Source organism: Chiloscyllium punctatum, chromosome 10 (genome assembly GCF_047496795.1).
Source record: "Chiloscyllium punctatum isolate Juve2018m chromosome 10, sChiPun1.3, whole genome shotgun sequence".
In the NCBI taxonomy this organism is placed as follows: domain Eukaryota; kingdom Metazoa; phylum Chordata; class Chondrichthyes; order Orectolobiformes; family Hemiscylliidae; genus Chiloscyllium; species Chiloscyllium punctatum.
Genome location: NC_092748.1, coordinates 119,591,437 through 119,615,074, shown reverse-complemented (window position 1 = coordinate 119,615,074; position 23,638 = coordinate 119,591,437). Strand labels below are relative to the sequence as shown.

Genomic DNA, 23,638 nt, shown 5'->3' with positions numbered 1-23,638 from the left:
GTGTCTCTATGAGCTCCTGCTCATCCTATGACAGAATCCTACAATGTTACAGTACAGACAGAGGCCATTTGACCCATCATGTCTGTACTGGCTCCCAAAAGACCAACCCAGCTGGTCCCATCCTCGAGCTTTATCTGCGTAGCCCTCAAACTCCATCCCTTTCAAATACATTTCCAGCTCTCCTTTAGAACCTTCCCTGGAACCCACCTCCACCACTCACCCAGCCAGTGCAGCCAGAGTAGCCAATATAGCCAGTGAAGACAGTGCAGCCAGTGAAGACAGCGCTGCCAGTGTAGCCAATATAGCCAGTGCTGCCAGTGCTGCCAGTGTAGTTAGTGAAGACAGTGCTGCCAGTGTGGCCAGTGCTGCCAGTGTGGCCAGTGCAGCCAGTGCTGCCAGTGTAGACACTGGTCTCTGTGTTCATGTCAGTTTTTTTGCATTGCTGTTGCTGCCACGTGCTGCACCTGAAAGACAGTCACTATCCGAACACAGACATACTCCAGGGCGGAGCTGAGTGGGACACTGGACGTTAGAGGCAGGCGTGAAAACATAAGGAAGGTCACGTCTGTCTCCAGGCACAGCTCCCTCCAGCTTCTTGACCCGGAATTAACACCAACACCCCATGGAAAATGCAGCTCTTACCTCCCAGTGTCACTCACCCTCGAGGAGAAAGTGAGGACTGCAGATGCTGGAGATCAGAGCTTACAAATGTGTTGCTGGAAAAGCGCAGCAGGTCAGGCAGCATCCAAGGAACAGGAGAATCAACGTTTCAGGCAAAAGCCCTTCTTCAGGAAACACTTCACTCACCCTCGACCCTCTTTAGTCTCCCTCTCCTTCCCTTAGACTTTCCCCGTCCACCTTCTCCAAATCTCCCTCAGCTCCTGCTCTCCCCAGAAACACCACTCTGCTGTGAGACACATAGTGAGAGTGAGTGCCCTTTCTCAATGGTTCATCAGGTTTGAGTCCTGCAGGCGAGACCAGTGCTCACTTAATGCCCCAAATAGCACCGAGAGTCACCTACACCACTGTGGGTCTGGAGTCACATATAGGCCAGGCCAGATAAAGATGGCAGATTCCATCCCAAAAGGACATCAGTGACCCAGATGGGCTTTTCCAACACTCAACAATGTTTACACGCACCCATTTAGACCAGCTTTTTACTTTCATTTTATGCTGAATACAAATTCCACCATCTGACAGAAATTCCAACTCTCTGCAATACAGCCCTCAGCTTAGTGATGACTAGTCCCAGTAACATTACAACTGAGGCACCAGCTCACCCTTGACGTCAAGGTTGCATTCGATCGAGTGTGGAATCACGGAGCCCTGGCAAAACTGGAAACAATGGGTATTGGGGGGAACCCACCGCTGGTTAGGGTCATACCTGGCACATACTGAGATGGTGGTGGAGCAACGTCCAACCAGCTTCAGCTGCTGCCACAGCAACCCTCACCTGGAGAGATCGGAGAACAGAGCCCGGAACAAGCCGGCAAGGGAAACAAATCCCAGGCTGGGGGTCGGAGCGGGGAACAGTGAGAGTGTGGGCTGTGTCCCGGAGCAGGGAACAGGGAGAGTGTGGGCTGTGTCCCGGAGCGGGGAACAGGGAGAGTGTGGGCTGTGTCCCGGAGCGGGGAGCTGGGAGAGTGTGGGCTGTGTCCTGGAGCAGGGAACAGGGAGAGTGTGGGCTGTGTCCCGGAGCGGGGAGCTGGGAGAGTGTGGGCTGTGTCCCGGAGCGGGGAGCTGGGAGAGTGTGGGCTGTGTCCCGGAGCGGGGAGCTGGGAGAGTGTGGGCTGTGTCCCGGAGCGGGGAACAGGGAGAGTGTGGGCTGTGTCCTGGAGCAGGGAACAGGGAGAGTGTGGGCTGTGTCCCGGAGCGGGGAACAGGGAGAGTGTGGGCTGTGTCCCGGAGCAGGGAACAGGGAGAGTGTGGGCTGTGTCCCGGAGCGGGGAACAGGGAGAGTGTGGGCTGTGTCCCGGAGCGGGGAGCTGGGAGAGTGTGGGCTGTGTCCTGGAGCAGGGAACAGGGAGAGTGTGGGCTGTGTCCCGGAGCGGGGAACAGGGAGAGTGTGGGCTGTGTCCTGGAGCAGGGAACAGGGAGAGTGTGGGCTGTGTCCCGGAGCGGGGAACAGGGAGAGTGTGGGCTGTGTCCCGGAGCGGGGAGCTGGGAGAGTGTGGGCTGTGTCCTGGAGCAGGGAACAGGGAGAGTGTGGGCTGTGTCCCGGAGCGGGGAGCTGGGAGAGTGTGGGCTGTGTCCTGGAGCAGGGAACAGGGAGAGTGTGGGCTGTGTCCTGGAGCAGGGAACAGGGAGAGTGTGGGCTGTGTCCCGGAGCGGGGAGCTGGGAGAGTGTGGGCTGTGTCCTGGAGCAGGGAACAGGGAGAGTAAGACCATCTCCAATAAGAGACAATCTAATCACTACCCCTTGGCATTCAATAGTGTAACCATCACCGAATCCTCCGTACCAATACCCTGGGAGGAATGAGGGCGGGGGGGGGGGGGGGGGTGGGGGGGGTGGGGGGGGTGGGGTGGGGGTTGGTCTTACCATTGACCAGAAACTCAACTGGACTCGCCAAATGGCCACAACAGCAGGTTAGAATGAAGCAGTGAGTAACCCACCTTCAGACAACTCAAAGCTTGTCCGTCATTTCAAAACATGTGATGCTGGAAAAGCACAGCCGGTCAGGCAGCATCCGAGGAGCAGGAGAGTCAATGTTTCCAGCACAAGGTCTTCATCAGGAATTCCTCGGATGCTGCCTGATCTGCTGTGCTTTTCCAGCACCGTACGTTTTGACTCTGATCTCCAACATCTACCGTCATCACTTTTCCCTGTCCACCATCTCCAAGGCCCAAGTCCGGAGTGTGATGGAATATTCCCCACTTGCCCTGGATGGGGGCAGCTCCAACAACACTCAAGGAGCTCAACACCATCCAGGACAAAGCAGCCGCTTGATTGGCCCCACATCCACAAACACCCCCTCCCTCCCCCACCCACACTCAGTAACAGCAGTGTGTACCATCTACAAGATGCTCTGCAGAAACTCACCAAAGATCCTCAGGCAGCACCTTCCAAACCCACACCCACTTCCATCCAGAAGAACAAGGGCAGCAGATCCATGGGAACACCACCCCCTGCAAGTTCCCCTCCGAGCCCCTCACCATCCTGACTTGGAAATATATCACCGTTCCTTCAGTGTCACTGGGTCAGAATCCTGGAATTCCCTCCCTAAGGGACATTGTGGGTCAACCCACAGCACAAACAGGCAGAAAACTAGCCACCAGGATACATGAACATTAACTAGGCACAAACCAACATGACCCTCCCTCACTAGTATCCTCACATACGGATGAGGAAGGACACCACTTCGACTGGAACAACACATCCATCCCAGAACAAGCCAAACAGAGACACGTTCAAGAATTCCTAGAAGCATGGCATTCCAACCGGCACTCTATCAACAAACACATCAAGTTAGACCCCATCTACCACCCCCTGAGAAAAGGAACCGGAAGTGACTTCACCACAGGAAATGATGGCATCACCAGAAATGACATCACCAACCCAAAGAAACCCAAACATATAAATAGAAAGCAGGACGTTTCAGCATTGCTTTGCCTGAGGCCCACTGAAGATATTACCTAGTAGGGTAATGAAACGTCTGGGAATGAACCTTGCAGCTCAGCAAGCAAACCTTCATCCAATCCTGTACTCAATACTCTGACCAATAAAGGACAGCATACCAAATGCCTTCTTCACTATCCTGTCTATCTGTGACTCCATTTTCAAGGAGCTATGAACCTGCACTCCAAGGTCTCTTTGTTCAGCAACACTCCCCAAGACCTTACCATTAAGTGTATAAGTCCTGCTAAGATTTGCTTTCCCAAAATTCAGCACCTCAAATTTATCTGAATTAAACTCCATCTGACACTTCTCAGCCCATTGGCCCATCTGGTCCAGATCCTGTTGTAATCTGAGGTAACCCTCTTCACTGTTCACTACACCTCCAATTTTGGTGTCATCTGCAAACTTACTAACTTATTGAGTGGTGGAGTCAACTTGATGGGCTGAATGGCCGCAGAGGGTCAGAGCGTGAGGGGTGACCTATTCGAGGTTTTCAAATCATGAGGTGAAGACTTGGGAACTTGGGGCAGTTTGTGGTGATACCTCGGGGACAGTCCACATCACAACAGAGGAGATGTCAGATGGATTCGAATGGATGAAGAGGAGTGGAGAAATGCTAATGTTGTCTCCTTGTTTAAGAAGGGTAGCAGGGATAATCCAGGTGATTATAGACCAGTGAGTCTGACGTCAGTGGTAGGGGAAGCTGCTGGAGAAGATACTGAGGGATAGGATCTACTCACATTTGGAAGAAAATGGGCTTATCAGTGATGGGCAGCATGGCTTTGTGCAGGGAAGGTCATAGGGATCCGTGCTGGGACCACTGCTGTTCGTTATACACATGTGGAGGGAAATATGGGTTGCCTGATAAGCAAGTTTGCAGATGACACTAAGATTGATGGAGTAGCAGATAGTGAAGGGGACTGTCAGAGAATACAGCAGAATATAGATAGACTGGAGAGATGGGCAGAGAAATGGCAGATGGAGTGCAATCCAGACAAATGCAAGGTGATGCATTTTGGAAGATCCAATTCAAGAGCGAACTATACAGTAAATGGAAAAGCCCTGGGGAAAATTGATGTACAGAGAGATCTGTAGTAAGGCGTTTGATAAGGTTCCCCATGGTAGGCTACTGCAAAAAATACGGAGGTATGGCATTGAGGGTGAGTTGGAGGTTTGGATTAGGAATTGGCTGGCTGGAAGAAGACAGAGGGTAGTAGTTGATGGTAAAGTTCATCTTGGAGTGCAGTTACGAGCGGTGTTCCACAAGGATCTGTTTTGGGACCATTGCTGTTTGTCATTTTTATAAATGACCTGGAGGAGGGGCTAGAAGGTTGGGTGAGCAAGTTTGCGGATGATACGAAAGTCGGTGGAGTTGTTGACAGTGAGGAAGGATGTGGCAGGTTACAGTGGGATATAGATAAGCTGCAGAGCTGGGCAGAAAGGTGGCAAATGGAGTTCAATGTGGGTAAGTGTGAGGTGATTCACTTTGGTATGAGTAACAAAAAGATGGGGTACTGGGCTAATGGTCGGATACTTGGTAGTGTGGATGAGCAGAGGGATCTTGGTGTTCATGTACACAGATCTCTGAAAGTTGCCACCCAGGTAAATAGTGCGGTGAAGAAGGCATATGGCGTACTGGCTTTTATTGGTAGAGGAATTGAGTTCCGGAGTCCTGAGGTCATGTTGCAGTTGTATAAGACTCTGGTGCGACCGCATCTGGAGTATTGTGTGCAGTTTTGGTCGCCATACTATAGGAAGAATGTGGAGGCATTGGAACGGGTGCAGAGGAGGTTTACCAGGATGTTGCCTGGCATGGTAGGAAGATCGTATGAGGAAAGGCTGAGGCACTTGGGGCTGTTTTCATTGGAGAAAAGAAGGTTTAGGGGTGACTTGATAGAGGTGTACAAGATGATTAGGGGTTTAGATAGGGTTGATCATGAGAACCTTTTTCCACGTATGGAGTCAGCTATTACAAGGGGGCATAGCTTTAAATTAAGGGGGGGTAGGTATAGGACAGATGTTAGGGGGAGATTCTTTACTCAGCGAGTCGTGAGTTCATGGAATGCCCTGCCAGTAGCAGTGGTGGACTCTCCCTCTTTATGGGCATTTAAACGGACAATTGGATAGACATATGGAGGATAGTGGGTTAGTGTAGGTTAGGTGGGCTTGGATCGGCCCAACATCGAGGGCCAAAGGGCCTGTACTGCGCTGTATTCTTCTATGTTCGATGTTCTATCTGGGTGTTCAGCTCCATTGTTCCCTGAAGATGGCAACGCAGGTCAATAGTGTGGTCAAGAAGGCACACGGCATGCCTTCCTTCATTGGACGGGGTATTGAGTACAAGAGTTGGCAGGTCATGGTACAGTTATATATGATTTTGGTTCGGCCACATTTGGAATGCTGTGTACAGTTCTGGTCGCCACATTACCAAAAGGATGTGGATGGTTTGGAGAGAGTGCAGAGGAAGTTAACCAGGATGTTGCCTGGTATGGAGGGTGCTGGCTATGAAGAGGGGTTGAGTAGATTTGGATTATTTTCATTGGAAAGATGGAGGTTAAGGGGGGACCTGTTTGAGACCTACAAAATCATGAGGGGTATAGACAGGGTGGATAGCAAGAAGCTCTTTCCCAGAGTGGGGGACACAATTAGTGGGGGTCATGAATTCAATATGAGGGGGGATCGTTTAGGGGAGATATACGGGGAAAGAGTTTTGCGCAGAGGGTGGTGGGTGTCTGAAACACATTGCCAACGGAGGTGATAGAGGTGGGCATGATAGTGTCATTTAAGAGGTATCTGGACAGAGGGGTACAGACCCTTAGAAAATAGGCGACAAGTTTAGATCGAGGATCTGGATTGGCACAGGCTTGGAGGGCCGAAGGGCCTGTTCCTGTGCTGTCATGTTCTTTGTTCTATCCCCACTCCCTTTGCTGAGATTCCCAGTTCAATCTGCAGATCGTGACTGGGAACAGTTTTTTCCTGGTTTATGCTGCTGAACCACATTGGGATTTGAGCCCCTCCTGTTAAGTGACTCCCTTTATCCAACTTTGCCCAAAGGTCAACATTCCCAGCATCTCCAGTCTCTCCCCATTCACAGAACTCCCTTATCCCTGCTCCCAATCGAGTGAATCCCCTCCACCCTCTCTCCATGACCGTCACATCTTCCTGCAATAGCTGATCTTCAGTACGGACTTGACACTGAGAGGGCTGAGACAAGACCCCTGCCCACTGCTGACACCAAATTCAGTCTCACTGATTGGGAATCCGAAGGGATTAGCAGTGGAGCCAGGAATCCTGCTTGCCTGCTCCTGGTTTCCTTCTGGTTATGCTGAGATGGTGCTGTTTACCCATCAGCACCTCTGCACCATCAATCAGGGCAGAGACAGGAGGACAGCCACCTGTCTGAAAGCTAACACTCTCGGCAGTGTCGTCAGCAGCAGAGGGGCGCCCTGTCAGAATAGCAAGGGGAAACCCGAGGTCAGTCAGATCTGGCCACGTTTCCTGCAGAGTATGAGATATCAAGATCCTGCAAAAGTGACAGCCCCAACAACGTTCCAGCAACGGTACCATTCCCCGAACCAAGCTGTTCCAGTCCAGTCACAAGGGAAAAACAAGGACTGCAGATGCTGGAGATCAGAGTCGAGAGAGTGGTGCTGGAAAAGCACAGCAGGTCAGGCAGCATCCGAGGGGCAGGAAAATTGATGTTTCGGGCAAAAGCCCTTCATCAGGAATACAGCTGTATTTTCCAGCACCACTCTAACCCAGTCCATTCCAACACTGGCATCTACCCGACAATGTGGAAAATTGCCCAGGTATGTCCTGTACAGAAAAAGCAGGACAAATCCAACCCGGCCAATTCCCACCCCATCAGTCTCCTCTCGATCCTCAGTAAAGTGAGGGAAGGGGTCAGTAACAGAGCTATCAAGCAGCACCTGCTCAGCAATAACCTGCTCAGTGACGCCCAGTTTGGGATCCCCCAGGGTCACCCAGCTCCTGACCTCATTACAGCCTTGGGTCAAACATGGACAAAAGGGCTGAATTCCAGAGGGGAGGGGAGAGGGGACAGTCCCCTGACATCAAGGCTGCATTTGACCGAGTGTGGCATCACGGAGCCCTGGCTAAACTGGAATCAATGGGTATCAGGGGGCAAACTCTCCGCTGGTTAGAGTCATACCTGGCACAGAGGAAGATGGTTGTGGTTGTTGGAGGGTCAGTCATCTCAGCTCCAGGACATCTCTGCAGGAGTCCCTCAGGGGAGGGTCCTAGACCCAACCATCTTCAGCTGCTTCATCAATGACCTTCCCTCCATCAGAAGGTCAGAAGTGGGGATGGTCCCCGATGATTACACAATGTTCAGCTCCATTCCCCACTCCTCAGATACTGGAGCAGTCCATGTTCAAATGCAACAAGATCTGAACAATCTCCAGGCTTGGGCTGACAAGGGGCAAGTAACATTCGTGTCACACAAATGTCAGGCTATGACCATCAGCAATAAGAGACATTCTAACCACTGCCCCTTGACATTCAAAGATTACCATCACTGAATCCCCCATTATCAACAATCTGGGGGTTACCATTGATCAGAAACTCATCTGGACCCACCACATAAACACAGCAGCTACAAGAGCAGGTCAGATGCTGGGAATACTGCGGAGAGTAACTCCCCTCTTGACTCCCCAAAGCCTGTCCACCATCTCCAAGGCCCAAGTCCGGAGTGTGATGGAATATTCCCCACTTGCCCTGGATGGGGGCAGCTCCAACAACACTCAAGAAACTCAACACCATCCAGGACAAAGCAGCCGCTTGATTGGCCCCACACCCACAAACACCCCCCTCCCTCCCCCACCCACACTCAGTAACAGCAGTGTGTACCATCTACAAGATGCACTGCAGAAACTCACCAAAGATCCTCAGGCAGCACCTTCCAAACACACGACCACTTCCATCTAGAAGGACAAGGGCAGCAGATACATGGGAACACCACCGCCTGCAAGTTCCCCTCTGAGCCACACACATAGCCCTAGTGAGAATTCCTCTTCACAAAGCAGCACAGATTCACCAGAATATTCCCACAGAATGCAGAAGCTCAGAACTGTGACTGTGCAGAAGGAGGCCATTCAGCCCATGCTGCATGGACTGGCTCTGTTACTAATCTGGTTGCATTATCCTGTACCAGTCTCCTCCTGTTACCCCCATGACCCTGCATGCCATTACTATCCAAAATATCCATGGCTTGCCCCTCTCAGTTGAACCTGATAAGCTGACCTTAACACTACGCTCCTGGGTCAACCCCTGGTTACAGCGAAATATTTTCAAACTCAATTTTCACAACACATTGCAAACCATGATTTGGAGATGCCGGTGTTGGACTGGGGTGGACAAAGTTAAAAATCACACAACTCACGGTTATAGTCCAACAGGTTTAATTGGATGTACTAGCTTTCAGAGCGTCGCTCCTTCATCAGGTGGTTGTGAAGGAGTCAATTGTCTTACAAAGCGAGTGTTTCCAAATAAACCTGTAGAACTATAACCTGGTGTTGTGTGATGTTTAACTTTGTTCATTCCAAACCAGATAACCTTGTGTTTTGTGGGGGAACCTGTCACCCAATGAAGCCCATCTGAGAGAACAAATCCCCCTTCCTATCTGAATGCAGAATATCTCAGCATGTTAAAAAATCTCTGTTTGCCCCCAACAGGATACGCTGTCCTCCCTCCCGCCTCTTCTCAGTGTGAGCCGATAGTAGTCTCATCTGTTTGACGAGGTGACCTTTCACAGGATTTGCTTGGTCCAATAGGGAAAGCCAACCCTCCTCAACCTTTCATCTGAAATCAAACATGTTATCCTGGGGTTTATCCCAGACAACACAAGAATAAACCCGACTTGAACTGGAGTTTAATGCTGAAAAGTGTGAGGTGATTCACTTTGGAAGGAGTAACAGGAATACAGAGTACTGGGTTAATGGTAAGACTCTTGGTGGTGTAGATGAGCAGAGAGATCCCAGTGTCCATGTACATAGATCCCTGAAAGTTGTCACCCAGGCTGATAGGGTTGTTAAGAAGGCACACGGTGTGTTAGTTTTTATTGGTCGAGGGATTGAGTTTCGGAGCCATGAGGTCATGCAGCAGCTGTACAAAACTCTGATGCAGCCGCACTTGGAGTATTGTGTACGGTTCTGGTCACTGCATTATAGGAAGGATGTGGAAGCTTTGGAAAGGGTTCGGAGGAGATTTACTGGGATGTTGCCTGGTATGGAGGGAAGGTCTTACGGGGAAAGGCTGAGGGCCTTGAGGCTGTTTTTGTTAGAGAGAAGAAGGTTGAGAGGTGACTTAATTGAGACATACAAGATAATCAGAGGGTTAGATAGGGTGGACAGGGAGAGCCTTTTACCAGGTATGGGGACAGTGAGCACGAGGGGGCATAGCTTTAAATTGAGGGGTGATAGATATAGGACAGATAGGTAAAAACAATGACTGCAGATGCTGGAAACCAGATTCTGGATTAGTGGTGCTGGAAGAGCACAGCAGTTCAGGCAGCATCCAAGGAGCTTCGAAATCGACGTTTCGGGCAAAAGCCCTTCAGGAATAACCTGATGAAGGGCTTTTGCCCGAAACGTCGATTTCGAAGCTCCTTGGATGCTGCCTGAACTGCTGTGCTCTTCTAGCACCACTAATCCAGAAGATATAGAACAGATGTCAGAGGTAGTTTCTTTACTCAGAGAGTAGTAGGGACGTGGAATGCCCTGCCTGTAACAGGAGTAGACTCGCCAACTTTAAGGGCATTTCAATGGTCATTGGATAAACATATGGATGAGAATGGAATAGTGTAGGTTAGATGGGCTTCAGATTGGTTCCACAGGTCGGTACAACATCGAGGGCCGAAGGGCCTGTACTGCACTGGAATGCTCTATGTCCTATGAACTGTTAGGGCTCCCATGGACTGTGTGGCTGATTCACTGATGCTAGTTTCCATTTGTAGGGAAACTCTGTCCATTGGTATCAACATTGTGGAGAACTCTGGGACTCAGTAGTACACATGACCAGGCCTGGGCAGAGCTGGTCATGCCCCAGGGTCAGTTACAAACTGCATGGACCTGCAGCGGGCTCAGGGTCTTACCCTCCGGCTGGTCCTCTCGCTGAGCGTTGAAGTTCTCGTAGGAATCCCAGCGAATCAAAGGGTCAGCGGTGTTATAATCGACAGAGACACTAGGGCCATTCTCCAGGTGCTCCATCCCTGGAGAGTCAGAAACAAGAAACACTGTTAATGGGCTAATGTTAACACTGTTAATGCTCAGAAAAATGGAACAACAAACTGAAAAATCTGCAGAGGCTGGAAATCAGGAACAAAATCAGAAATTGCTGGAAGAGCTAACAGAGAGAAAACACAGTTAACATTTCGGGTCCAGTGACCCTTCTTCAGAACTGGTGGTAGCTGGAAAAACAGCGGTATTTATGCAGAAGGTGGGGTGGGGCGCAGGGGGGAGGAGTAAATGACAGATGGAGATAGAGCCCAAAAAGAGACAAGAAGTTGAATAGACAAAGAATGGGTTCAGGTCAGTCTGGGGGAATGAGTGGGGATTGTTAGTGTCTGGTAATGATTTGGGTGTAATAGCAGTCCATGTGATAAGAAGGCCTGGTATGTGGGGGTTGGGGTAAGGACATGGGGGGAGGTGTCTCAGGCTGTAAAATTATTGAACTCAATTTGAGTGCAGAAGGATGCAGGGTCCCCAAGTGGAAACCGAGGTGCTGTTCTTCCAGCTTGTGCTGAGCTTCACTGAAACGCCACAGCAAGCCTGAGGCAGAGAGGTTGGCCAGGATAGACAAGCAGGAGGTTGGGAGATCACAGCAAGGCAGGCAGTATCAGGAGGTGGAGAGGGCAACGTTTTGGGTGTAACCCTTCCTCAGGACTGGGGGTGGGTGTAGGGGGAGCTGCAGATAAAGGGGTTGATAGGGGCAGGGTGGTGAAGTGGGGAGAGGTGAAGACAGAGGGTACAACCTGGTTGGTCAATGGGAGGAATGAATCCGATTGGTGGCTGGGAGGAGTGGAAGGGAGAGGGGAGGGCTGGGAAGGGAGTCAGGGGACAGGGAGGGAGGTTATTTGAAATTGGAGAACTCAATGTTGAATCCTCTAGGCCGTAGGCTGCCCAGGTGGAAGATGAGGAGTTGTCCCTCCAATTTGTACTGTGGTTTGTTTTGGCAATAGAGGAGGCCAAGGATGGTCATGTTAGAAAGGGAGTGGGAAGGGGAATTAAAATGGGTGGTGACTGGGAGGTCCGATCAGCTCCTATGGGCCCGGCTGCGATGCTCGGTGAACCATTCCCTAAGTTAACGTTCGGTCTCCCTGATGTAGAGAAGTCCACATCGGGAGCACCTGATGCAGTAAACTAGGTTGGAAGAGAGGCAGGTGAACCTCTGTCTCACCTGGAAGGACTGTTTGGGGCTCTGGATGGAGGTACTGGCAGGTTTTGCATCTTTTGTGGTTGCAGGGGAAGGTACCGGGGGGGGGGGGGGGTTCGGGGGGATTGGGTGGGGAGAGTGGCACAAACCAAGGACTGTCAAAGGGAGCAGTCCTTGTGGACGGCAGAGGGGATGGGAAGGGGAAGGTGTTCTTGGTGGGGTTGGCGGACATGGTTAAGGATGATGCATTGAATGCAGACACTGGTGGGGTGGTGGGTGAAGACAAGGGGGAAACCGGTCTTTATTGCATTTGGAGGGGGGGGGATTTAGACAGTGGAGTGGGTAATGGAGGAGGTGTGATGAACGGCTGTCTGAGTGATAGAGGGGAGAATAGCACGTTGTTCGAAATAGGTGGACATTTGGGATGTCTCCTCATCCGAGCAGATGTGGTGGAGGCGGAGGAATTGGGAAAACAGGATGGAATTCTTGCAGGATACTGGTGGGAGGAGGTGTAATTCAGGTAGTTATGGGAGTCTGTGGGTTTGCAGTAAATGTCTGTCGCGAGATTGTCACCGGAGATGGAAATGGAGAGGTCAACATAGGGGACGGGGTGGGGGTGTCCAAGATGGACCAAATGAATTTAAGGGCAGGGTGGAAGTTGGACTGGGGGAACAGGAGGGTGTGTTGAAGTGGCAGGTTTTTGGAAGCTCAGAGTCTTTGCAACAAAACATTGATGCCTGGCGGTCACCCAGTCTACGCAGTGTTTCCCCAGTGCAGAGGACACCACACTGGGAGCAGCAAATGCCACAGACATGACTGAGTGAAGAGCAGGTAAACTGTGGCTTCACCTGGAAGGTGTGCTTTGGCTCTTGGATAGTGAGGACGGGGGAGGGAAATGGGCGTTACACCTTCTGCTTTGCAGAGGAAGGTGCCATGGGGACGTGGGGAGGTGTTCGTAGTGAAGGAGAAGTAGACCAGGTGCCCCGGAGGGAATGGTCTCTGCGGAATGTGGACGAGGGAGGGGAGGGGAATATGTGTTTGTTGGTGACATCTTGGAGGTGGTGATAGTGGAGGTTAATAATCCTCTGGCTGTGCGTATGTTGGGATGGTGGGTAAGGACAGGGGGACACTATTGCTGCAGTGGGAGGGGAGATAGGGGGCACGGGGGCAGACCCAGGCTGAGGGCCCTGTCAACAATAATACTGGGGAACCCTCAGTTCAGGAAGACGATGGGAGGATGGAATACAGTCTTCACAGAAAACAGGGAATGAGGCGAATTATCCAATGGAAATGACATCATCGGAATGAGTTCCCTCTCTTGTCTGGAATTAGAATTGTTTATCAAATTCCACCAGACTCTCATCTTCACCTGGTCCACCTCTGACTACTCCGTTCCCGAACTCGACACCTCAGTTCCCATTTCTGGGGAAAGGCTGATCATTAATATCGACAACAAACCCATCGTCTCCAATACTAACCCCGACTATAAATCCTCATAGCAACCTCACTGAGTATGGGACTGTACCCCAGTGAGAGTCAGTGTGTGTGGGACTGTACCCCAGTGAGGGTCAGTGTGTGTGGGACTGTACCCCAGTGAGGGTCAGTGTGTGTGGGACTGTTCCCCGTGAGGGTCAGTGTGTGTGAGACTGTTCCCCAGTGAGGGTCAGTGTGTGTGGGACTGTTCCCCAGTGAAGGTCAGTGTGTGTGAGACTGTACCCCAGTGAGGGTCAGTGTGTGTGGGACTGTACCCCAGTGAGGGTCAGTGTGTGTGGGAGTGTACCCCAGTGAGAGTCAGTGTGTGTGGGACTGTACCCCAGTGAGAGTCAGTGAGTGAGGGGCTGTAACCAGTGAGAGTCAGTGTGTGAGGGAGTGTGCCCCAGTGAGGGTCAGTGTGTGAGGGAGTGTACCCCAGTGAGGGTCAGTGTGTGAGGGACTGTCCCCCAGTGAGAGTCAGTGTGTGTGGGAGTGTACCCCAGTGAGGGTCAGTGTGTGTGGGACTGTACCCCAGTGAGAGTCAGTGTGTGTGGGAGTGTACCCCAGTGAGAGTCAGTGTGTGTGGGAGTGTACCCCAGTGAGGGTCAGTGTGTGTGGGACTGTACCCCAGTGAGAGTCAGTGTGTGTGGGACTGTACCCCAGTGAGAGTCCGTGTGTGTGGGAGTGTACCCCAGTGAGAGTCAGTGTGTGTGGGAGTGTACCCCAGTGAGAGTCAGTGTGTGTGGGAGCGTACCCCAGTGAGGGTCAGTGTGTGTGGGAGTGTATCCCAGTGAGAGTCAGTGTGTGTGGGAGTGTACCCCAGTGAGGGTCAGTGTGTGTGGGAGTGTTCCCCAGTGAGGGTCAGTGTGTGTGGGACTGTACCCCAGTGAGAGTCAGTGTGTGTGGGAGTGTACCCCAGTGAGAGTCAGTGTGTGTGGGACTGTACCCCAGTGAGAGTCAGTGTGTGTGGGAGTGTACCCCAGTGAGAGTCATATGGAGTGGGATAAAGTGGGGTATACTTTTTTCACTGTTGTCTGATGAGTAAGGTCTGGATTGGAGAGTGAAGTTTCCTGTGTAGACACAGACACACCTGCAGTTGTGTGTGTGCCAACACGTGTGCAATGAATCTTGGACAGACCGTATAACAATATGAACAATAACTGTCAGCCCTTCTGCCCATCAAACCTGTTCCATCCGCCTCTGACCCATTTAAATTGCTTTCTTCACAGCGGTTTTAATGGTTAGATGGCTGTGTGATCCCACTAATGTTCTGGACTGAGAAACAGTTTCCCCATTTCCTTCCTGAGGCGGGGGGTCTCTCTCAGGTGGAGAGCCGCTTCCTCACCCCTGCACTGAGCTCAAACACGGTCCTGAGGGCCACGCTTCAAGGGTCTGGGTACCATGTCCATCTCCTGAGTAGGGTTAGTGGGGGGCAGAAGTGGGCCGTACACCCCCCCCTCCCCCTCCCCCTCCCCCTCCCCCTCCCCCTCCCCCTCCCCCTCCCCCTCCCCTCTGGCTGCAGTTAGGAAGAACACATTGACCTGTGTACCTGAGTACACCTGTGTGTCCGTTCCTGTGTGCCAGTGTGAAGCCCCTAGGTTGTGTGGAGAGGCCTAGTCTAGCCTCTGAGATCATGCCTCTTATTCGGGTGGACTAGTGGAAGGTCCAGCAGCATAGTGCGAGTGTCTCTGAGCTCATTATCCGGGTGCCTGCACTCATACAGTCTGTTCTGTGAACACACAGTCATTCCATTCCCATGCAATCCTGCATTACAAGGGAATCATGTCATAGCAGCATCATTTGAGCCACTGGGACAGGAATCACATTAGAGACAATACAGCTGAGGAAAGTTCACCATCTACAACTAACAGCCCAAATCCTTCAATCACATCATCGCCAATTCGCTTTGAAGAAACTCGAGTTATCACAGAATTGACTGTACTCTGTGCACATGGTTCAAACCCCACAACACAAGCTGGTGATCTGGAAATTCATAAAAACATTCTGAAAAATTTAAGCATCAGAGAGAGTGACCATGGCAACAAACACTGATAGTCGGAGAAAACCCCATCTGCTTTACTCATGTCCTTTCGGGATGGAAACTGCCATCCTTACCCAGGGAAAAGTGAGGACTGAAGAGGCTGGAGATCAGAGTCAAGATCAGGGTGGTGCTGGAAAAGCACAGCAGGTCAGGCAGCATCCGAGGGGCAGGAATATCAACATTTCGGGCAAAAGCCCTTCATCAGGATTGAATGCTTCAGTCCTGATGAGTGGCCTTTGCCCAAAATGTCAATTTTCCTACTTCTCGGATGCTGCCTGACCTGCTGTGCTTTTCCAGCACCACTCGAAACAGCCATCCTTACCTGGTCTGGCCTACACGTGACTCCAGACCCACAGCAATGGGGGGTAACTGTTAACTGCCCTCTGAAATGGCCCAGCAAGGTATTCAGTTTCAAGGGGCAATTAGGGACAGGAAACAAACACCAGCCCTGCCAGCCTCACCCATACCCTGTGAGAAACACAGCCAGAGGGCTCATGGTATGATTGGATGGACCAGAGGAAGTGGCAAGGGTTTCCTGTAGACAGTAGGGAGTGGGGTGAGTTGTCAGCTCATATTTTGTCTGACCACCATCCTGATCTGTACGGGACACCCCGCTGCCACCCCCCCCCAAAGGGTCTCACTGGGACAGTGATATGTATGGGACATTCCCACCCACCCCCCTCACCCTCTGAAGGGTCTCACTGGGACAGGGAGGTGTATGGGACATTCCCCCCCCCCCCACCCTGAAGGGTCTCACTGGGACAGTGAAGTTTACAAACCTCCCCCCCCCCCCCCCCCGCCCCCCGCACTGACTATACAAACCTCCCCCCCCCCCCCCCAAAGGGTCTCACTGGGACAGTGAAGTTTACAAACCTCCCCCCCCCAAAGGGTCTCACTGGGACAGTGAAGTTTACAAACCTCCCCCCCCCAAAGGGTCTCACTGGGACAGTGAAGTTTACAAACCTCCCCCCCCCAAAGGGTCTCACTGGGACAGTGAAGTTTACAAACCTCCCCCCCCCCCGAAGGGTCTCACTGGGACAGTGAAGTTTACAAACCTCCCCCCCCCCCGAAGGGTCTCACTGGGACAGTGATGTACAGCTGTGCTTTGCCTAAGGCCAGGTTTGAACTGGCCTCCTGCTGGTTTCTACCTGGAGCCAGCTCTCAGGGAAAGACTATCGTTTTCATTTCAATCAGCCGTGGAATCTGCCCACCCTCTTTACAGACCCCCCCCCCCCCCCCCCCAAGTGTCTGTGTGTAATCAGACTGCTGGCAGGGAGCAGGCGGTATTTAGAAATTGTCCCCTCAGAGGGATTGGGATTGTTCAAAACTAACCTGCAATGGAATGGAACTAACTGGGGCAAGAACCTGACAATGCAGGTGGAGGCCATTTGGCCCATTGAGCCTGAACTGGCTCTTCAAAGAGCCTCCCACATAAACCCATCCCATCCCCATAACTCCATATCTCCCTTAGCCAATCCCACTTACCTGCACATAGAGTCATAGAGATGTACAGCATGGAAACAGACCCTTCGGTCCAACCTGTCCATGCCGACCAGATATCCCAACCCAATCTAGTCCCACCTGCCAGCACCCAGCCCATATCCCTCCAAACTCTTCCTATTCATATACCCATCCAAATGCCTCTTACATGTTGCAATTGTACCAGCCTCCACCACATCCTCTGGCAGCTCATTCCATACACGTACCACCCTCTGGGTGAAAAAGTTGCTCCTTAGGTCTCTTTTATATCTTTCCCCTCTCACTCTAACCCTATGTCCTCTAGTTCTGGACTCCCCGACCCCAGGGAAAAGACTTTGTCTATTTACCCTATCCATGCCCCTCATGATTTTATAAACCTCTATAAGGTCACCCCTCAGCCTCCGACACTCCAGGGAAAACAGCCCCAGCCTGTTTAGCCTCTCCCTGTAGCTCAGATCCTCCAACCCTGGCAACATCCTTGTAAATCTTTTCTGAACCCTTTCAAGTTTCACAGGACTGTGGGAGGAAATCGGAGCACCTGGAGGAAACCCACCCAGACACGGGGAGAATGTGCAAACTCCACACAGTCAGTCGTCGGAGGGTGGAATTGAACCGGCAATGCTGTGAGGCGGCAGTGCGAAGCATAGAAGCAACCAAATGGAGCAAGACAAAAACATCTGAGGTGAGAAGGATCCACACAGTCAGCTCAATCCTCCCAGGACTAACACTCCTTTGTTTTTCTTCCCCCTCTCTCTCCTGCAGTCAGCTCTGGTTTCACTTTGATTTTCATGTTCCTGTCCCCTGTCAGTTTGGAACCACCAGTGTGAAACCCTCCTCCTGGGTATGTCCCCGTTAAAAGCACAGTGGCTCAGTGGTTGGCACTGCTGCCTCCCAGCGCCAGGGAACCTGGATTCGATTCCAGCCTCGGGTGGAGTTTGCACATTCTCCCCGTGTCTGCGTGGGTTTCCTCCGGGTGCTCCAGTTTCCTCCCACAGGCAGAAGGTGCGTGGGTTAGGGTGGATTGCCCACGCTAAATTGCCCCATAATATTTAGGGATGTGTAGGTTAGGTGCGTTAGTCAGGGGTGAGTGTAGAGTAATAGGGTAGGGGGAAATGGGTCTGGGTGGGTTACTCTGCAGAGGGTCAGTGTGGACTGGTTGGGCCAAATGGCCTGTTTCTGCACTGTAGGGATTCTATGAAAACAAAACTCAGACCAGTTCTACACCTCTGATTCCCCCAGCAGGATTCCTCCCCTCTGTCAATCTCTCTTCAAACTCAGTACACCCAGCCTCCCACCCTCTCCCCATATCCCTCAACTTCACCATCCCCCCATATCACCCAATTCCAACCTTTTCCCCATATCTCTCTACACCCACCCTCTGCCTCATGTGTCTCAACCCCCACCATCCCCCCATATCTCTCAATCCCTGGCCTTCCCCATGTATCTCAACCCCCACGTTCAACCCATATCCCCCAATCCCACATTAACCTTATATCCCTCAACCATGCCCCTCAGTCCCCACCTTCTCCCTAATGTCCCTCAACCCCATCTTTTTCCTGTCCCTCAATCCCACTCCCTTTCCCGGTTCTTCAGCAACAGCTTCTCGCCATTTCCCTGAACCCCACCTTCTCCTCATTTCCCATGAAAGACGGCTGGTCCTCTGGCTGTGTCCGATCCATCCTCCTCAGGATCTGTGACTGTCCCTTTCATTGGAGGGAGATCCCAAGGTCTCAGAGTGACCTCACAGGAGGATAAACCAAACCAAGGGGAACATTCAAACAAAACGAAATAAAAAACAAACAACAGGCAGGAAAATGATTGTCAAGTAAAACCCCGGAAAATACATTGTCTTTATCTGTAAATAACAAGGGAATAACTACAGCAAGGTCTGGGTTGAATCAGGAGCTTGTGGGTAAGTTTTGTGTGGACTGTATTCATAAAAGACGAGGAAGGACAGAGATTATAATCAGGGAGGGGGAGCGGGGAATCTGCGGTGGAATTTATACAATGAGAAAGGAACTGTTAAGGTGTTTAAAAGTCTTTGAAAGTGCACAAATCGCAAAGTACAGACAAAAGAAGTCCCAGGTCAGTCGGGAGCTAAGTGGGGAATAGGAAAGGCTGAGGGAAAACCTTACGGAAGTGGGAGAGCAGGGCCTAATCACGTGTCATTGGCTGGGGGGATTAATGGAGAAATGGTTTCACCAAGAGGGTGCAGATGAACTTGAATTGCTAGTCTGGAAGGGTGGTACATTTAAAACAGGTAAGCATGGAAGAGAATCGAGGATAGGAGTTAGGACGACATGTTACAGCTGTTACAAGATGTTGGTGAGGTCTCTCTGGAGTACTGTGTACAATTCTGATTATCCGACCATAGAAAGTAGACTTGAACTCTTCCAAGTTTCACAGCATCCCTCCAATAGCATGGAGACCAGGATTGCACACAGTATTCCAAAGGAGGCTGAACAGCCTCAACCATGAGCTCCCAAATCCTGTTCTGAATGTGTAGTATACTGTACTGTACTGTACTGCGATGTACTGTAGTATACTGTACTGTGCTGTACTGTACTGTAGTGTACTATAGTGTACTGTACTGTACTGTGCTGTACTGTACTGTAGTGTACTATAGTGTACTGTACTGTACTGTACTGTACTGCGATGTACTGTAGTATACTGTACTGTGCTGTACTGTACTGTAGTGTACTATAGTGTACTGTACTGTACTGCGATGTACTGTAGTGTACTATAGTGTACTGCACGGTACTGTACTGCAATGTACTGTAGTGTACTATAGTGTACTGTACTGTACTGCGATGTACTGCAGTATACTGTACTGTGCTGTACTGTACTGTAGTGTACTATAGTGTACTGAGCTGTACTGTACAGTACTGTACTGTAATGTGCTGTACTGTGCTGTACTGTACCGTGGTGTACTGTACTGTGGTGTACTGTACTGTGCTGTACTGTACTGTACTGCGATGTACTGTAGTGTACTATAGTGTACTGTACTGTACTGTACTGCGATGTACTGTAGTATACTGTACTGTGCTGTACTGTACTGTAGTGTACTATAGTGTACTGTACTGTACTGTACTGCGATGTACTGTAGTATACTGTACTGTGCTGTACTGTACTGTAGCGTACTATAGTGTACTGTGCTGTACTGTACAGTACTGTACTGTACCGTGGTGTACTGTACTGTACTATACTGTACTGTACTGTGGTGTACTGTACTGTACTGTACTGTGCTGTGCTGTACTGTATTGTACTGTGCTGTACTGTGCTGAACTATGCTGTGCTGTACTGTACTGTGGTGTACTGTGCTGTACTGTACTGTACTGTGGTGTACTGTGATGCACTGTGCTGTACTGTGCTGTGCTGTACTGTGCTGAACTGTGCTGTGCTGTACTGTACTGTGCTGTACTGTGCTGTAATGTACTGTACTGTACAGTGCTGTGCTGTACTGTACTGTGCTGTACTGTGCAGTACTGTGGTGAACTGTGCTATGCTGTACTGTACTGTGCAGTACTGTGTTGTACTGTGCTGTACTGTACTGTACTGCGATGTACTGTAGTGTACTATAGTGTACTGTATTGTACTGTGCTGTACTGTGCTGTACTGTACTGTGCTGTACTGTACTGTAGTGTACTATAGTGTACTGAGCTGTACTGTACAGTACTGTACTGTACCGTGGTGTACTGTACTGTACTGTGCTGTGCTGTACTGTACCGTGGTGTACTGTACTGTACTGTGCTGTGCTGTACTGTATTGTACTGTGCTGTACTGTGCTGAACTATGCTGTGCTGTACTGTACTGTGGTGTACTGTGCTGTACTGTACTGTGCTGTACTGTACTGTGCTGTGCTGTACTGTACTGTGGTGTACTGTGATGCACTGTGCTGTACTGTGCTGTGCTGTACTGTGCTGTGCTGAACTGTGCTGTGCTGTACTGTACTGTGCTGTACTATGCTGTAATGTACTGTACTGTACAGTGCTGTACTGTACTGTGCTGTACTGTACTGTGCTGTACTGTGGTGAACTGTGCTATGCTGTACTGTACTGTGCAGTACTGTGTTGTACTGTGCTGTACTATACTGTACTGTGCTGTACTGTACTGCGATGTACTGTAGTGTACTATAGTGTACTGTACTGTACTGCGATGTACTGTAGTGTACCATAGTGTACTGTACTGTACTGTACTGCGATGTACTGTAGTATACTGTACTGTGCTGTACTGTACTGTAGTGTACTATAGTGTACTGAGCTGTACTGTACTGCGATGTACTGTAGTATACTGTACTGTGCTGTACTGTACTGTAGTGTACTATAGTGTACTGAGCTGTACTGTACAGTACTGTACTGTACCGTGGTGTACTGTACTGTACTGTGCTGTGCTGTGCTGTACTGTACTGTACTGTACCGTGGTGTACTGTACTGTACTGTACTGTGCTGTACTGTGCTGAACTATGCTGTGCTGTACTGTACTGTGGTGTACTGTACTGTACTGTACTGTGCTGTACTGTACTGTGCTGAACTGTGCTGTGCTGTGCTGTACTGCACTGTGCTGTACTGTGCTGTAATGTATTGTACTGTACAGTGCTGTGCTGTACTGTACTGTGCTGTACTGTGCTGTACTGTGCTGTGCTGTACTGTGCTGTACTGTGGTGAACTGTGCTATGCTGTACTGTACTGTGCAGTACTGTGTTGTACTGTGCTGTACTGTGCTATACTGTACTGTGCTGTACTGAACTGTGCTGTACTGAACTGTGCAGTGCTGTACTGTGCTATACTGTACTGTGCTGTACTGAACTGTGCTGTACTGTACTGTGCTATACTGTACTGTGCTGTACTGTACTGTGGTGAACTGTGCTGTGCTGTACTGTACTGTGCAGTACTGTGTTGTACAGTACTGTACTGTGCTATACTGTACTGTGCTGTACTGAACTGTGCTGTACTGAACTGTACAGTGCTGTACTGTGCTGTACTGTACTGTGCTGAACTGTGCTGTGCTGTACTGTGTTGTACTGTGCTGTACTGTACTGTGCTGTGCTGTACTGTGCTGTGCTATACTGTACTGTACTGTGCTGTACTGTGCAGTGCTGTACTGTGCTGAACTGTGCTGTACTGTACTGTGCTGTGCTATACTGTACTGTACTGTACTGTACTGTGCTGAACTGTGCTGTACTGTGCTGAACTGTGCTCTACTGTACTGTACTGTGCTGTACTGTACTGTGCTAAACTGTGCTATGCTGTACTGTGTTGTACTGTGCTGTACTGTGCTGTGCTGTACTGTGCTGTGCTATACTGTACTGTACTGTACTGTGCTGTACTGTGCGGTGCTGTACTGTGCGGTGCTGTACTGTGCTGTACTATATGTGCTGTGCTGTATTGTGCTGTGCTGTACTGTGCTGAACTGTGCTGTGCTGTACTGTACTGTGCTGTACGGTGTTGTGCTGTACTGTGCTGTGTTGTGCTGTACTGTGCTGGTCTGTACTGTGTTGTGCTGTACTGTGCTGTACTGTGCTGTGCTGTACTGTACTGTGCTGTACTGTACTGTGCTGTACTGTACTGTACTGTGCTGTACTGTGGTGAACTGTGCTATGCTGTACTGTACTGTGCAGTACTGTGTTGTACTGTGCTGCACTGTACTGTGCTGTACTGTACTGTACTGCGATGTACTGTAGTGTACTATAGTGTACTGTACTGTACTGCGATGTACTGTAGTATACTGTACTGTGCTGTACTGTACTGTAGTGTACTATAGTGTACTGAGCTGTACTGTACAGTACTGTACTGTACCGTGGTGTACTGTACTGTGCTGTGCTGTGCTGTACTGTACTGTTCCGTACCGTGGTGTACTGTACTGTACTGTACTGTGCTGTGCTGTATTGTACTGTGCTGTACTGTGCTGAACTATGCTGTGCTGTACTGTACTGTGGTGTACTGTGCTGTACTGTACTGTGCTGTGCTGTACTGTACTGTGGTGTACTGTGATGCACTGTGCTGTACTGTGCTGTGCTGTACTGTGCTGAACTGTGCTGTGCTGAACTGTGCTGTGCTGTACTGTACTGTGCTGTACTGTGCTGTAATGTACTGTACTGTACAGTGCTGTGCTGTACTGTACTGTGCTGTACTGTGCTGTGCTGTACTGTGGTGAACTGTGCTATGCTGTACTGTACTGTGCAGTACTGTGTTGTACTGTACTGTGCTGTGCTGTACTGTGCTATACTGTACTGTGCTGTACTGAACTGTGCTGTACTGTACTGTACTGTGCTGCACTGTGCTGTGCTGTACTGTACTGTGGTGTACTGTGCTGTACTGTACTGTACTGTACTGTGCTGTACTGTGCTGTACTGTGCTGTGCTGTACTGTGCTGTGCTGTACTGTACTATGCTGTACTGTGCTGTGCTGTACTGTGCTGTAATGTACTGTACTGTACAGTGCTGTACTGTGCTGTGCTGTACTGTACTGTGCTGTACTGTGCTGTACTGTGGTGAACTGTGGTGAACTGTGCTGTGCTGTACTGTACTGTGCAGTACTGTGTTGTACTGTGCTGTACTGTACTGTGCTGTGCTGTGCTGTACTGTGCTGTGCTATACTGTACTGTGCTGTACTGTACTGTGCTGTACTGTGCTGTACTGT

At 50.4% G+C, this 23,638-nt stretch overlaps 1 protein-coding gene across 1 annotated transcript in view; it reads right to left on the bottom strand.

Moving 5' to 3' along the window:
• tns1b (tensin 1b) overlaps positions 1–23,638 on the bottom strand; it is an 833,038-nt gene that overhangs the window by 161,048 nt on the left and 648,352 nt on the right. The window contains 1 exon segment of the mRNA XM_072578355.1: positions 10,728–10,844. Coding sequence (XP_072434456.1) covers positions 10,728–10,844 — 117 coding nt within the window.